This window comes from Rutidosis leptorrhynchoides, chromosome 5 (genome assembly GCF_046630445.1).
Source record: "Rutidosis leptorrhynchoides isolate AG116_Rl617_1_P2 chromosome 5, CSIRO_AGI_Rlap_v1, whole genome shotgun sequence".
In the NCBI taxonomy this organism is placed as follows: Eukaryota; Viridiplantae; Streptophyta; class Magnoliopsida; order Asterales; family Asteraceae; genus Rutidosis; species Rutidosis leptorrhynchoides.
In genome coordinates this window covers 217299930-217318584 of record NC_092337.1, presented here as the reverse complement: position 1 = coordinate 217318584, position 18655 = coordinate 217299930, and the positions used below count along the sequence as shown (strand labels likewise).

Below are 18655 nucleotides of genomic sequence, written 5' to 3'. Positions count from 1 at the left end.
ATATATAATATATTAATATGTTTTCATTTTAAAACAAACGTTATATATATATATACTTGTTATACTTTTAATATTTTGAATATTTCCTTAGTCCGTAGTTAGCAGTTCGTTGTTAGTAATTCAATTTTAATGGTTCATTTTTAGATGTTTAATATACCCGCAATGAAATAAATAAAACCCCCAACGAAATAAATAAAACCCCATCGTATATGTATTGGTCGAGATTAATCTTGACCCATGGTACCGGTGTTGTCAAATGACGTGTTGCGTACATAAAGTACCGGTGTTGTCAAATGACGTGTTGCGTACAATCATGGGATCTTATGATTAATCTTCTCGTGTTGTTTACGGGTGATCCTGAACCATATAAAATTGAATTATAAGTACATATATATCAAATATCATGTTATCTTAGAAATATGTGATTTATATCATTTTTTTCCAATTGATCCCGTAGTTGAAATGATCTAGGATAACCAATTTTGTTTCGGTCATAGTTTCTTCGTTACAAATCCGTTTTCGTTGATTCAAATTGCCATCTTCTTGGATCGAGTTCTTCTTTAAGACTATGAACTGTAAATACCTTGGTTTGTATTCAAAATCATACGACATAAGTGAAACATTAGTGAAACATATGAAGTTAAACATTTTTGTTACAACAAAATCATTTAATGACCATTTTTCTAAAAATGCTTATACTTTGAAAAACCAAGTTTTACCTTGTTAAATTAGCATATACATAAGTTATATTACAGGTCTTGAAGTATTTTAAAAGTCAAGTTAGAAGGATCTATTTAGTTTGCAAACAAGTTTGAAAACATTCAAACTATGTTCTTGTTGTTAAACTTTTGTACCACAAAATAAGATAGCTATATATATATATGAATCGAATAAGGTTATGAACATAGATTCTACCTCAAGTTCCTTGGATGAAGTTGCTGTAAAAGAGAAGTAAGAAGCTAGAATCAAAAGGGTACTAGAGGTGGATGAAAGATTGGAAGTAAGTTGGTGTTCTTGGAAGGTTTTCTTGAAGTGTTTTTGTATGGTTTTCTTATGGTGTTTTAGTATGGTTTTTGAAGCTAGATCTTTATAGAACTTTTGCTGGATTATTATGGAGTTTAGAGAGTAAGAAAGAGTGTGTGTTTTTAGTTAAGAGATTGAAGTAAAAATGAATCAAAAATGATGATACATATATACTCCTAAAAATGTGATCTTTAAGGATAACATGACAAAATTTTAGTTTGTATTTTTGTAATTAGTCTTGCAATGATTCAAAAGTAATTACCTTATACATAAGGCATGAATAAGGGCTGGTTAGGTGGTGATTTGATGTGTATATACCAATAGTAAATACGTATAGAAGCTTGGTATGATACGAGTATAAATACTCTAGGTATACGTATAGAAATTTTGTGAAAAATGGAATGAGGATTCAAATATAGCTATCTTTTGTGAATACACTTATATGATTTTATGTATTTAAGTTCTTAAAAGTGATTAAATACATTACTTATACAATATATGTATAAACATTATATGTCTTAAGTATTTATGTCAAATAACGTTACGTATAGTTATCGTTTTGAAAACTTAAGTTAGTAGTTTCAAAATACACATATAACTTGTTGTTATTAATATAAAATGAGGTATTAAAACATTCCTTAATCATGTTAAATATGTATAATTATCATATATTGTATGGTTCGTGATATCATCGGTCAAACTAGACGGTCAAACGTTGTGTAAAACTCTTTTCGGAAATATCAGTCTCGACAATTTGGATTGCTTATCATGTTGGCAAGGTTTAATTTATGTAAATATTAATCTTATAAGTATAGAATGATCGAAAAAGTGCGGGTCGTTACAGTTTATAGTTATAGAAATTGAATCAAAGTTTGAATATGAATATTACCTTGAATAATAAAGATAACCTACTGTATATAACAAAGGTTTCTTGATCTTAGATGATTACTTGGAATGGATTAGAAAGCTTGGAAGTAAATTAGTAAACTTGAAGGGATTTTTGAAGTGTTCTTGAAGTGTTCTTCCTATGATGATTATAGCTTGATTCTTGAAGTGATTTTTGATGAAGATGATGATTAACTACTGCAAAAATACTTTCATAATAGTGTGTGTGTGTTGAGAGAGAATTAGAAAGAGAATTGGAAGTGAAATGGAGTGAATGATGAGTGGTAATTGGTGAGTGGTGAGTGGGGTTAAAAGGAGTTCTAGTTAGTTGACTAGCTCATGGTAGAAGTTAAAATTGATTAGTCATACATGAAATAATCAAGAGTGGAATCCCATGCTAGTTCCTATTGGTATATACCCATAGTAAGTACGTTTTGAAGCTGTGTATAATACGGGTAAGAATACGACTAGAATTCTTGATGAAAGAAAAGAATGGGAAAGTAACTGTAACCATTTTCGTTAAGTATGAGTGTTTTGATATATGTCTTGAAGTCTTCCAAAAGTATTTTAATACATCTAAATACACTACATGTATATACATTTTAACTGAGTCGTTAAGTCATCGTTAGTCGTTACATGTAAGTGTTGTTTTGAAACCTTTAAGTTAACGATCTCAATTAATGTTGTTAACCCATTGTTTATTATATCTAATGAGATGTTAAATTATTATATTATCATGATATTATGATATATTAATATATCTTAATATGATATATATACATTTAAATGTCGTTACAACGATAATCGTTACATATATGTCTCGTTTCGAAATCCTTAAGTTAGTAGTCTTGTTTATATGTATATAACTCATTGTTAATATACTTATGGAGATACTTACTTATCATAATCTCATGTTAAGCATATGTATATCCATATATATATAGTCATGTCATTTTTACAAGTTTTAACGTTCGTGAATCGCCGGTCAACTTGGGTGGTCAATTGTCTATATGAAACATATTTCAATTAATCAAGTCTTAACAAGTTTGATTGCTTAACATGTTGGAAACATTTAATCATGTAAATATCAATCTCAGTTAATATATATAAACATGGAAAAGTTCGGGTCACTACAAGAAGGTCCGCAATTTGCTTTCTGGAATCAACGGGCAGTGGCTTGATTTCCTCGTCTCTACACGTTCCCGAACAAAATAACAGTCCATCTCGACGTGTTTCGTTCGTTCATGAAAAACTGGATTACTTACGATGTGTCTTGTTTCTTGGTTGTCACAATATAGTGACATCGGCCCATTAATAGGAACATCTAATACCTTAAGTAACCACTGAACCCACAATATGAAAGGACTCGTCTTAATCCATCCGGACGAAGTCCATATCGATTATAAACGATTCACAACAGTTGATTACATCGCGAGGTACTTGACCTCTATATGATACATTTTACAAACATTTCATTCGTTTTGAAAAGACAATCTTTCATTACATCTAAAATTGACGACATGCATACCATTTCATAACATATCTTACTATAATTGACTTAATAATAATCTTGATGAACTCAACGACTCGAATGCAACGTCCTTCGAAATATGTCATGAATGACTCCAATTAATATCTCTAAGATGAGCAAAAACACAGCGGAAGATTTCTTTCGTACCTGAGAATAAACATGCTTTCAAGTGTCAACCAAAAGGTTGGTGAGTTCATTAGTTTAACATAAGTAATCATTTCCATCATTTTAATAGACCACAAGATTTTCATTTCTCATAAATATACGTCCCATGCATAGAGATAAAAATAATCATTCATATGGATTGAACACCTGGTAACCGAAATTCACAATATGCATATAAGAATATCCCCATCATTCCGGGATCCTCCTTCGGACATGATATAAAGTTTGAAGTACTAAAGCATCCGGTACTTTGGATGGGGCTTGTTGGGCCCGATAGATCTATCTTTAGAGTTCGCGTCAATTAGGGTGTCTGTTCCCTAATTCTTAGATTACCAGACTTAATAAAAAAGGGCATATTCGATTTCGATAATTCAACCATAGAATGTAGTTTCGATTACTTGTGTCTATTTCATCAAACATTTATAAAAGCAGCGCATGTATTCTCAGTCCCAAAAATATATATTGCAAAAGCATTTAAAAAGAGAGCAAATGAAACTCACATTACTGTATTTTGTAGTAAAAATACATATGACGACATTGGACAATGCAGGGTTGGCCTCGGATTCCCGAACCTATATCATTTGTATATTTATTAATACATATAATTGTAATAAAACAAGCCTTTATATATTATTATTATTATTATTATTATTATTATTATTATTATTATTATTATTATTATTATTATTATTATTATTATTATTATTGATATTATTTTTATATCAATAACTTAGATATTTTATTATTTAACTAAATAACTCCATTTTATATATAAAAATATTAATATAGTTAAGTTATATATATTAAATATCTTTTTATATGAAGATCATTTGTTTGTGAAGTTAATAATTTTTGGTATTACTAATATTAATAATAATAATGATACTATATAATAATAATGGTAAAAGTAGTAATAATAATATTGTTAATAAGGATAATGATATTCATAATGATAATAATACTTAGTTGATTTATAATATCTATAATAACAATAATTATAATAATTTTAACGATTCCTCTTAACTTACAATTTTATTCATTTTCATAATAATATCACAATTCCTATATTTGTAATCTTAATCGTATCCCTAAAAGTCTTTATTTTCATATTCATAGCAATCATAATCTCCGCGTTAAATTTCTAGACTAGTAACTAAAGTTTCTATAACGTCAATTTGTGATCCTAATTATAATAATAATAATAGTCATACTTAAATGGTAAAAGTATCAATAATAAGTGTGTTAATAATACTTATAAGAATGATAATAATCATAATGGTTATAATACATACATATAATTATGATAATAATAATAATAATAATAAAGAAATTAAAAATAAGAAAGGCTACCTTATAGTATCAAGCCTAAAAAAAAATATAGATGCTCATGCCAAGGTTTGAACACACGACCTCTCGATACCTGACCAAGCACCCAGCCATCCCTCCATTGTAACCTTTCTGTTTTTAATTCCCTTATCAATCTATTTAAACCCGTATTTTAACTTGGTTTTTTCTTCTTCATAACCCAGATCATCCACAGAATCATATAACACAACAATTAGTTTAAGAGTTTAAGTAATTCGTATTTGAGACATCAGTACCTGATTTTTTTATTGTTAGTATATGGAAAAATGAAAATTAAAATAGAAAAAAATGAAGAACACTCGTTGTTCATACAGCGGTTTTTTTTAAAAAAAAAAATTGCTTTTCGATTTTTAAGAACTTTTAGCCAAAGTTTACAATACACAATAAGTTTCAAATTACTCGTATAATCTTTATCCATACTCAATTGAAACAGAAACATAAGAATCTAGTTTGAATTTCATGAAGAACAAGAGTGTTGACTTTTAAAAATAAAAGTTTGACCTCCAAATTCGAATTCGATAATAAGAATTGGGACTTCAACTTTTGCAGAAAGATTAAATAAAGGATTCCTAACATAATGGCGTTTTTACATTTTGACAAAAGATTCAAATTCGAGTTTTGGCTAAAAAGTAACTACGTACAGGGTACCTGACTTGTTTCCATTTTATAAATCTGATTTTTGAGTAACAGCAGAAATTATAAATCGTTTTTCTGATGATAAAAGACGTATTCTTGTGATTGAGGTAGTTAGTAAAGATTAATTGTTGTTTTATAAACCAAAAAAAAAATAGTCAGAGATGGAAGCGAGAGAAAACGAACAAGAAGAAAGAAAAAAATAAAAAAATAAAAAGCAGATTGAGACCTTTAACAGTTTCTGATTGCATAAGGATTTGGATTCGATTTTTCAAAGACAAGAAACAAAAAAAATGAATAGTTTTGATGGATACATACAACTGAATTGGAATATAACTCGTACGCTTGATTTTTATATTTATTATTAATATTTAATAATTATAATTATAATTATATTAATAATTAAAATACTAATAATAATAATAATAATATTAATAAGAATAAATAAGTAATAATAATAATAATAACAATGATAATGATTTTAACAAGTTTCATGATAATTGATGATAATATTAATAAAAATGATAATATTAATATTATTAGTGATCATAATAATAACTTGTATTATTTTCTATCTATAATAAAATAATGGCCTTAAAATAATAATAATAACATTATGAATAATAGGGATAATAGTATCAATAATATTACTAATACTTGTACATATCAACTTTTATATGTTCATATATATATATATATATATATATATATATATATATATATATATATATATATATATATATATATATATATATATATATATATATTATTAAATCAATTAATATCAGTAATACAAATATTAATTTTATCATTTACAATGAAAGCATTGTTAATAATAATAGTATAACAACTATATTCATAAAAATATTACATTATAATATTATATATCATTGTTTAGGTAATACATCTATATACATTACATAATAAGTCATCGTAAGTATTAAGTTTTTTTTTTATATATATTTTCACATATATTAAAATATACATATAATTATTCTTATATATATAGAAATCATATATTTATATATAGATCCATTTTTAATTACAACTTAATTATTTATATCTTATTTTACCTATTAAATTTTAATGTTTAAATTATATTTTATTATTTTCTAATTATTATATATATATACTTACATTTATATATTTACATATAGTTATTCGTGAATCGTCGGAAACAGTCAAAGGTCAAATGCATTCATGAAAAAAAAAATTAAACATTTTAAGATTAGATTTACTAGACTTTGTTTAACGTGTCGAAATCAAATAAGAATTTAGTTTAAATTTGGTCGAAAATCTCCGGGTCATCACAGTACCTACCCGTTAAAGAAATTTCGTCCCGAAATTTTAGTGAGGTTGTCATGGCTAACCATAAAAATGTTTTAATGATGAATATGAGTTGATATATAGAGTTTTACCATCATAGATTAAATGATTCGGTTACTTGAAGTGTATGAGTGAAGCTATCGTAAAAGATTGAAATAGGAAAAGTAAAGATTCGTCTTGACTTTTGACAGAGTCAGGATTGAATTTCCGGAATTCAAGGGATTTAAAGAAAATCTTCGAAATCTAAAAGATTTGATTCTTCGGAGAGTAAGGAAATTAAGATCTCTATAATTAAATGCGATCATCTGTCTTGATTGTTACGTCTGATTTTTCCTTTATAAATTAAACTCTTCCGTTCCATTATTCTCAGCATTCCTATACTTTCTTTCTTAGTTCATACATCTAAAAGATTATGAAAATGCTTAATCCAGTTCTAATCCTTGATATTTTCCCAATTATCAATTCTGTCATCCTTCTTTTAAATCTTCCACCAGAAAAATCTATTTACTTCTACTATCGCCTTGGGGTGATACTATTCTTAATTATACCGTGTCTTTATGTTGCTATTCGTACTGATATCCACGATTTGTAATTTCGGTGTTGTCATTGGGCTTTATATTTTCTCTTATATTTTGGATCTCTTTGCCTTTTTATTATTCTCCCGACCTCTAGTAAAGCGAGTAATGGTCCCGAATTCGTAAATATGGAATTTCGGATAAACATCATGTTCTAAATAAGAAAGAAGGTGTTAGCACGATTTGATTTGTCAAATTATCAGAATCACTGAGTATAGAACTATCAAGAATATATATTTTTGATATGTTCAGAAGTTACACAGAATGAAAGAGTTATGTAACATGGCACGTGATGACGTTATGATCTGTGAATCATCACGTCTCATTAAAAACTCAGCATGACTTACTGTAATATAATCACGTTGATCAAGTGTCATTATATTATACTAACTCATGCATCAGTTCTCAACATTACTTCAATAACATTCATATTTTAAACTCGAAAGTTTACAAAATATAGAAACTAACAGTTTCTATATGATGTAACACTGATAGCACGAAGAGATTAATGTTTTCAGATAAGAATAATTATAAAAATATCTTCAGAAATATGGAGGATATTTATAATGAAAGATACGATAATATCTTTGAATATCTAAGATCAGAGAATAATGGAGACTATCGTCTGCAAGGGTTTAGAGTAACGAGCAAGATATTCGCTAAAGACTTCAGCAGACATTGAATCATTTAGATTCTTTGAAGTCAAACTTATTCTTTGTGATTTGTCCACGGCTTTCTTCATAGTTTCGCATAATCTGCTTTTCGGTACTAAATTTTCTCTTGAATGTTTCCAATATAATGATACACAGGAAGCACGAAGAGGTATATAATTTCGAACGAGAATATTTATGAAAATATTCTCAGAAATATCGAAGATATTGATGATGATATTTTGGAATTTCTAAGTTCGATGGTTGATGAGGAAGATTTTTCACAAGATTTTAACATGAGTACGGAGAAAGATATTCGTTGAAGGTTTCATCGGATCCAGAATTACCTGGATTCTTTGAATATATGGTATGGTCCTTGTATTTTTTCTTGGTCTCCTTCGTGGTTAGCTCAATCCGTTTTCCAGTTCCAACTTTTCTGAGCTTTTCCAACATACTATTCTTTATCATCAAACTTTCGATAATTAAGGTCGTTTACGGTTGTTTATGGTTTCTGCTGCTTCATTCAGCTTTTTCAACATTCAGAGTATTGATTTGTGACTGAGTGCTTCTCAGAATTTCAGAATGAGAGATTATAATTCTAAGAGATAAATGTCATACATATAACTGTTGATGTAGATATGCTGTGAGTTTTCAAAGTACTGATTGCTAATTCCTGGTAATTGTTATGGCAGTTCTTGTTACAAGATGCGGATGAGTATATGATAGAGTTTTAATGAATAAATATAATGATTTATCGGAGAGATTTAAACCAAGAAGCAACGAGGTTGCTGGTACGTCTGCTGGTAATATGGTAGAATATGAAAGGTTCCCTGGTAACAATAAAAGATCACGCGTATATATCAAGGTTATAATAAGGTTGTTTTGAATGAGAAGTCGAAGTTGACTTGCTGGAGCTGTGACAAAATTTGCTACTTTGGAAAGGGATTGCAAAGTTATTTTCAATAATAACAATGCCAAAGGAGCTAGCACAAATACGTGTTATATGTTTACTCAGGTTCCGAATGTTTTCAAGTGCATAACTATATGCATAAATCTTTTCTTCTGTAGATGAAGTGTCGTTGGTTCATCCTCTCGATTGAGGTTTTTTCAAGAATCATGAAAGGTTTGTACACAGAATGTGATTGTCGAGATACAAATGAAGTTTAAGATGAATTCAAGTGGCAAACTTGAAGAATTGTTTAGTTTCATATTTTATAATCAATATTTTAATTCATTTTAATTGTTCAATGTTGGTCCTCAGTCGATAGTCCAAAAGTTGACAGTCTAATAATTAATATATAATTTAATATTTAATAATCAACTTAATTATTACGTATCGTGACCCGTATATGTCTCAGGCTCGATCACAACTCAAATTATATATATTATTTGAGAATCAACCTCAACCCTGTATAGCTAACTCCCGCATTACTGCATATAGAGTGTCTATGGTTATTCCAAATAATATATATAGATGCGTCGATATGATATGTCAAAACCTTGTATACGTGTCCCGACATTTAAAGTGAGTAAAATAAATAACAGACATTAAATGACGATAATAAAATTGCGAGAATTAAAATTGCGATAAATAAAATGCGATAAATAAAATACGATAAATAAAAGGTAATACGGAATTAACAATTAGCTAGGAACAGTTAGCGTTGATTCTTAACAATTTTTTTTTTTCATAGTTAATTTGTTTGTTTCTAACAAATTTTATGTTGTCCAATGTTTTCTTCATTATGCCATTTGCTGGATTCTGATAGATCAAAATCCAAATATGAAATTGAATGAAAAGGGTTATTCTGTGGTGAACGAATACGTATATCGGTGGATGTAAATAGGATAGTAAATGACCATTGAATCAGATTCGAAGAATGTACAGTGTAACTTATTAATGTGAAATCTAAATATTCTTCGGGTATTACCTACCCGTTAAAATATTTTCACCATTAGCAGTTTGTACAAAAGAATTTTTAATTACAATCTTTATGAAAATATACTTACATATATATTTTCTTCAGATGTAATATAGATTTAATGAGTTAATATGATATTAATCTCATTTGGTTTACTGTCAAAATTAGAATACATAATCTCTATAACATTAAAGATTACATAATCGCCATGAAGAACGAAGATAATTGATGTAGAACGATGCGTAGAACGATGATTATACTCGAGGTACAGAATGAGATGTTGAGGCGTGTGATGTTGAAACTTGGGTTGTTGGTGGTACTGGTGCCGTTGGTGCTGAGTCTGGTGATGTTACTAGCGTTGGTGATACTGCTGGTGCTTGCAAATTGTGTACCGTGCTCTCTAAAGTTAACACTCGAGCTCGGAGTTCTTTAACTTCTTCTACTAACCCTGGTTGGTTATCAATGTGAGGTAGAGATCGGATATCTTCTCTAGTTCCGTTAATGGTAGTCTCAAGATGAAAAATTCTGGCAAAAAGGGTATAAACGGTGTTGCGAACAGGTTCGCCGATAAGCGGGTCAAGTACTCCAAGGTTAGGTGGTAGATTCGGTTCATGATATGGAGTACCTTCTTCCTTTCTCCATAGGGTGAGTATGTCGCTAACCCACCCCCATTTTCTCCAGTAATCATGATAGTTAATTGGTTGGTGTGCTCCTGTCACGCTGTCTTCGGAGTCAGAGGAACGTGGTCGATTCGTAGAGGCCATCTTACGCGATCACAGAAAAGATTTTTTTGGTATGAAGAGTTTAGTGACAATAATTGATAGTTGGATGTATTCCCAATGCATAATATACATAGATATATATAGTACCAGGATCCCTTAAATTACGGAGAGGTTTACGTGGGATATCAAGCAAGGTCTTCAGTAATAGATACGAGAGCGAAAGAATTGTCAGATACGCTAAGATATGAATTTTGTCTATACACTATTTATGCAGTCAATGCAGTAAAACGTGTCTAGACTAAGAATAATGAGCAGGTAATTTCCTAAGGATGATAAGCAGATGATTTACGACAAAAATGATAAGCAAAACTTTTGACATGCAGACACGGTCGAAGTCCAGACTCACTAATGCATCCTAACGACTTATCAGTTATACACACTAATGCAGACCTGGTTCGCTAAGACCACTGCTCTGATACCAACTGAAAGGACCCGTCCTAATCCATCCGGACGAAGTCCATATCGATTATACACGATTCACAACAGTTGATTACATCGCGAGGTACTTGACCTCTATATGATACATTTTACAAACATTGCATTCGTTTTGAAAAGACAATCTTTCATTACATCTAAAATTGACGACATGCATACCATTTCATAATATATCTTACTATAATTGACTTAATAATAATCTTGATGAACTCAACGACACGAATGCAACGTCCTTTGAAATATGTCATGAATGACTCCAATTAATATCTCTAAGATGAGCAAAAACACAGCGGAAGATTTCTTTCGTACCTGAGAATAAACATGCTTTCAAGTGTCAACCAAAAGGTTGGTGAGTTCATTAGTTTAACATAAGTAATCATTTCCATCATTTTAATAGACCACAAGATTTTCATTTCTCATAAATATACGTCCCATGCATAGAGACAAAAATAATCATTCATATGGATTGAACACCTGGTAACCGATATTCACAATATGCATATAAGAATATCCCCATCATTCCGGAATCCTCCTTCGGACATGATATAAATTTTGAAGTACTAAAGCATCCGGTACTTTGGATGGGGCTTGTTGGGCCCGATAGATCTATCTTTAGAGTTCGCGTCAATTAGGGTGTATGTTCCCTAATTCTTAGATTACCAGACTTAATAAAAAGGGGCATATTCGATTTCAATAATTCAACCATAGAATGTAGTTTCGATTACTTGTGTCTATTTCGTCAAACATTTATAAAAGCAGCGCATGTATTCTCAGTCCCAAAAATATATATTACAAAAGCATTTAAAAAGGGAGCAAATGAAACTCATATTACTGTATTTTGTAGTAAAAATACATATGAAGACATTGGACAATGCAGGGTTGGCCTCGGATTCCCGAACCTATATCATTTGTATATTTATTAATACATATAATTGTAAACAAACAAGCCTTTATATATTATTATTATTATTATTATTATTATTATTGATATTGATATTATTTTTATATCAATAACTTAGATATTTTATTATTTAACTAAATAACTCCATTTTATATATAAAAATATTAATATAGTTAAGTTATATATATTAAATATCTTTTTATATGAAGATCATTTGTTTGTGAAGTTAATAATTTTTGGTATTACTAATATTAATAATAATAACGATACTATATAATAATAATGGTAAAAGTAGTACTAATAATATTGTTAATAAGGATAATGATATTCATAATGATAATAATACTTAGTTGATTTATAATATCTATAATAACAATAATTATAATAATTTTAACGATTCCTCTTAACTTACAATTTTATTCATTTTCATAATAATATCACAATTCCTATATTTGTAATCTTAATCGTATCCCTAAAAGTCTTTATTTTCATATTCATAGCAATCATAATCTCCGCGTTAAATTTCTAGACTAGTAACTAAAGTTTCTATAACGTCAATTTGTGATCCTAATTATAATAATAATAATAGTCATACTTAAATGGTAAAAGTATCAATAATAAGTGTGTTAATAATACTTATAAGAATGATAATAATCATAATGGTTATAATACATAATAATAATAATAAAGAAATTAAAAATAAGAAAGGCTACCTTATAGTATCAAGCCTAAAAAAAAAATATAGATGCTCATGCCAAGGTTTGAACACACGACCTCTCGATACCCGACCAAGCACCCAGCCATCCCTCCATTGTAACCTTTCTGTTTTTAATTCCCTTATCAATCTATTTAAACCCGTATTTTAACTTGGTTCTTTCTTCTTCATAACCCAGATCGTCCACAGAATCATATAACACAACAATTAGTTTAAGAGTTTAAGTAATTCGTATTTGAGACATCAGTACCTGATTTTTTTATTGTTAGTATATGGAAAAACGAAAAAAAAAAATAAAAAAAAAATGAAGAACACTCGTTGTTCATACAGCGGTTTTAAAAAAAAAATTGCTTTTCGATTTTTAAGAATTTTTAGCCAAAGTTTACAATACACAATAAGTTTCAAATTACTCGTATAATCTTTATCCATACTCAATTGAAACAGAAACATAAGAATCTAGTTTGAATTTCATGAAGAACAAGAGTGTTGACTTTTAAAAATAAAAGTTTGACCTCCAAATTCGAATTCGATAATAAGAATTGGGACTTCAACTTTTGCAGAAAGATTAAATAAAGGATTCCTAACATAATGGCGTTTTTACATTTTGACAAAAGATTCAAATTCGAGTTTTGGCTAAAAAGTAACTACGTACAGGGTACCTGACTTGTTTCCATTTTATAAATCTGATTTTTGAGTAACAGCAAAAATTATAAATCATTTTTCTGATGATAAAAGACGTATTCTTGTGATTGAGGTAGTTAGTAAAGATTAATTGTTGTTTTATAAACCAAAAAAAAAATAGTCAGAGATGGAAGCCAGAGAAAACGAACAAGAAGAAAGAAAACAAAAAAAAAAGCAGATTGAGACCTTTAACAGTTTCTGATTGCGTAAGGATTTGGATTCGATTTTTCAAAGACAAGAAATAAAAAAAATGAATAGTTTTGATGGATACATACAACTGAATTGGAATATAACTCGTACGCTTGATTTTTATATTTATTATTAATATTTAATAATTATAATTATATTAATAATTAAAATACTAATAATAATAATAATATTAATAAGAATAAATGAGTAATAATAATAATAATAATAACAATGATAATGATTTTAACAAGTTTCATGATAATTGATGATAATATTAATAAAAATGATAATATTAATATTATTAGTGATCATAATAATAACTTGTATTATTTTCTATCTATAATAAAATAATGGTCTTAAAATAATAATAATAATAACATTATGAATAATAGGGACAATAGTATCAATAATATTACTAATACTTGTACATATCAACTTTTATATATTCATATATATATATATATATATATATATATATATATATATATATATATATATATATATATATATATATATATATATATATATATATATATATATATATATATATATATATATATATATATATTATTAAATCAATTAATATCAGTAACACAAATATTAATTTTATCATTTACAATGAAAGCATTGTTAATAATAATAGTATAACAACTATATTCATAAAAATATTACATTATAATATTATATATCATTGTTTAGGTAATACATATATATACATTACATAATAAGTCATCGTAAGTATTAAGTTTTTTTTTTATATATATTTTCACATATAGTAAAATATACATATAATTATTCTTATATATATAGAAATCATATATTTATATATAGATCCATTTTTAATTACAACTTAATTATTTATATCTTATTTTACCTATTAAATTTTAATGTTTAAATTATATTTTATTATTTTCTAATTATTATATATATATATATACTTACATTTATATATTTACATATAATTATTCGTGAATCGTCGGAAACAGTCAAAGGTCAAATGCATTCATGAAAAAAAAATTAAACATTTTAAGATTAGATTTACTAGACTTTGTTTAACGTGTCGAAATCAAATAAGAATTTAGTTTAAATTTGGTCGGAAATCTCCGGGTCATCACACAATACTTCACTAACTGATAAAGACATGGCTCGATATTCGGCTTCGGCGTATGAGCGTGAAACAACCGATTGTTTCTTGGACTTCCAAGAAATTGGAGCTCCTCTAAATAAGAGTAAATAACCAGTTCGTGACCGTATGCTAAATGGGCACCTGAGCCAATCTGAGTCACAATATGCTTCTAGGTTAATGTTGCTTCCTTTGGGTAAAAGAATGCCTTGTACTGTTGTGGCCTTGAGATAGCGAAGAACTCGAGTCACTGCTTCCATATGATTATGTCTAGGGTCAGCAATGAACTGACTTAGAACATTAACTGAATATGCTATGTCAGGACGGGTTGCTTGCGAATACAAAAGGTGACCCACGAGCCTTCGATTTTGGTTTGCATCAATCTTTTCTTCTTCCTCACCCTTGTCAAGTTTTAGGTTCGGTTCCATCAGAAATACGCTTGGACGACACCCTTGCAAACTACTATCTTCTAGTATATCTAAAGTATACTTTCGTTGGCTAAGAACCAAGCCTTTCGATGTTCTTGTTACTTCTATACCCAAGAAGTATCGTAAAGTGCCAAGATCTTTTATGCTGAATTCCTCGTGAAGGTGCAACTTTATCTTCTTAATTTGATGTTTGTCATTCCCCATAAGAATCACATCATTAACATATATAAGTGCGGCCACAAACACACCATCCTTTTTGTATATAAACAAAGAATGGTCAACCTTTGATTGTTCGTAACCAATGTCAGCAAGTGTTCTTGTGAACTTATGATACCAATTGCGTGAAGCTTGTTTCAAACCATATATCGCTTTCTTGAGCTTACAAACTCTTGTCTCGTTTTTGTTCTCAAAACCTTGCGGCACTTTCATATATACTTCCTCCTATAAGTCACCGTGTAGGAATTATTATTCACGTCAAGCTATTGAATCTCTCATCGCCTATTGACGGCCACATCAAGCAGAGTTCGTATTGTCACTAATTTAGCAACGTGTGCGAAAGTGTCGTGATAATCAACACCTTCCATTTGTTTGAACCATTTTGCCATGAGTCTTGCCTTGTATCTTTCCACCTCTCCGTGAATTTAACCTTGTACAGCCACTTCGAATTGATGGCTTTCTTTTCTTGTGGTAGCGTTTCGAGTGTCCATGTTCCATTTGTTCAAGAGCCTTTATCTCTGTTTTTTTGCCTCTTTCCATTGTTCACTTTTAGTTTTTTCGAAAAAGGTTTTAGGCTCATCATGTGAATCGATGGCCGACAAGAAAGCTTTGTGATCATTAGAAAAATTATCATAGGAAACGTAATTTGATAAAGGATGTGCCGTGGAACTTGAATTAGTGACGGGGTGCGTGCGGTCGATCGAAGGGGGAAGCTCGACTTGGTAGTCCTTCATATGTTTTATTTGTGACCACTTCTTTTCTAGTCACCCTCCTTCAAGTTCATGTTTTCTTCGGAGTGGTTACCAATCTAATATTCATTAGTTTGTTCTTCATTTCCTTGCACGTGAACCTCAGGTTACATCTTCCATTTCATTGTCGGAAGGACTAATTGTTTCTAGGACGATCCCTTGTTTGGCATAAAATTGGTTCATATAAGAGTCAAATTCCCCACCATTGTCACATCTAATCCTTTTGATAGTCTTACCAAATTTCATAGTGACCATGTTATGAAAATTTATTAAGCATTAGCTAGGCTCATGCTTGTTTTTAAGCAAATAAATCCACACGGCACGACTATAATCGTCAACTATTGTCAAAAATTAATTGGCTCTGGTGAGAAATGGTCTCCACATTCATTTGTTTTAATAGAACTTATCGGGAAAGGTAAACGAGTAAAAGTTCCGCCTTATTACAAGAATCACAAAATTGTCCTTAAAACTTAAAGAAACACCCTTTAAAAAAATTAACATGAGAGATTTTGCTATGTGATGCATGTGACGACCCGGAAATTTTTGACCAAATTTAAACTTAATCTTTATATTATTCCAACAATATAAGCAAAGTATGTAATGTTGAGTCTCAAAATTTTGAACTGTTTCATATATGCAATTACTCTTCAACTATTTCCGACGATTCACGAACAACTATTTGTAAATAGATATGTATATATAAATATATGCATATGTGTAATAACTTGAAACACGTTAATAAATATTATATGATTTAGTTATATGTAAATAATTTACGAAGTAATTATATATAAGAATATGCCTTGGAAACGTTAACAAACTATTAAACGTATTATATATAGAAAATTTAAAATAAGTATACTATAATAATTTATTTTTATATCACCCAACGCGCATCACACATTGAGCATCACGCGTTGTGCATGTTGGTTCGTGTGTGGTGTGTGTTGGACATGATATAATGATATTGATGATAAGTGTAGCGACCCGACCAAATCATGTTTGACGGCGCCGTCTACGTAGGTCCCATTACATGGTCATAAGTCCTTAAGATAAAGTTTGACCGAAAATATGTCGCATTCATTTCATAAGTGTGGATGTTTCAAAGTTTACAAAAGTAGTTTCCATAACTAGTACATAACGATGTTTAAAGTACAAATGAAACACGTGCGACACAGTTTAAAGTAGTCAAAAGACGCTCCACATATGCAAGTATACTCGACATCCAAAGCAAGTATCAAAAAGAAAGTGCGGAAGCATGTATCACCTAATGATCAAGGACCTGAGAAAAAAATAGAAATCTGTCAATGAAAACGTTGGTGAAATCATAGGTTTAAGTAAGTAAATGAGTAAAAGTACGTCGAACCACAAGATTTGCATCATTGATAAATAGTAATACATTCTAAAAGTTAATATTCACGAGCACCCAATTATCAAGGCTTAACGTTTTCTTCAATAGTACCCCATCACAATAGTGTTAGAACATACACTGTTTCCCAAAAATATATTTCATCCGAATAACGGTAGCGAACTGTCCGAATGAGGGTTTGTCAAACCCATATGGCCATATAACATAAGTTCTCGCTTACACGGTCAAGTGTAACTAATGATAATCGAATTGAGGATTTTTGTTCTAAACTCGTATGTAGAATGTTTGTTTTTATGTACTTGTGTTCACTTAGTTAAAAGAAGCGTTTATGTTTTCTCATCCCAAGAGTAAGTTCAAAAGAGTAAAAAGTGGGACTATGATCTCACCTTAAGTGCAAGGGTAAATAAGTACTTCGACAAGTGACATGTGCAAAGAACAATGCTAGTCTTGACCTAAACAAATAGGTTGTATCAATATTGATAATCATGTTTGATCAAAGAAGTTCAATTAGTCCTATGGCTCGTTATGACTCGATTATGTAGCATGTGAATCAAATTGTCAAGTTTCATGCAAGATACAAGTATAGAAACAAGTTAGGAAGGTTGCATAATCATTTGGTTAAGTTTGACAAAAAGTCGAACTTCGATCGGTCAAAGTCAACGAAAAAGTCAACACGTTCGGGTCGGGTCTCGAACTATTTTTCTATGCTAGTTATTCATATATAAGCATGTTAGAACAAGTCTCATGTGAATCGGAGGTCCATAGTATGCCAAACATTTTTCATATAATTGACATGTAGGTCAGAACCTGAACACGTTATATGTCGCGCCGTGACCCAGGATTGCCGCGCCGCGGCGATCAACGGGTGCTGGTACCTGGTCAGTCTCAATTATCCAAGTCTCAAATCAAACTTCATTTTCACATAAATCACAAACCGTAAACTCTTACGACACGCATTTTACATCGTTGGAAAGCTAATTTGACAAAGAACA

At 29.6% G+C, this 18655-nt stretch overlaps 1 protein-coding gene across 1 annotated transcript in view; it reads right to left on the bottom strand.

The window, feature by feature from the left end:
* LOC139849275 (uncharacterized mitochondrial protein AtMg00810-like) overlaps positions 1-16085 on the bottom strand; it is a 38478-nt gene extending 22393 nt beyond the window's left edge. The window contains exons 1-2 of the mRNA XM_071838933.1: positions 15924-16085; positions 14910-15770 (exon numbers count right to left, since the gene is read on the bottom strand). Coding sequence (XP_071695034.1) covers positions 14910-15770; positions 15924-16085 — 1023 coding nt within the window. The remainder of the gene's footprint in view (positions 1-14909; positions 15771-15923) is intronic.
* Between the last annotated feature and the right edge of the window lie 2570 nt (positions 16086-18655).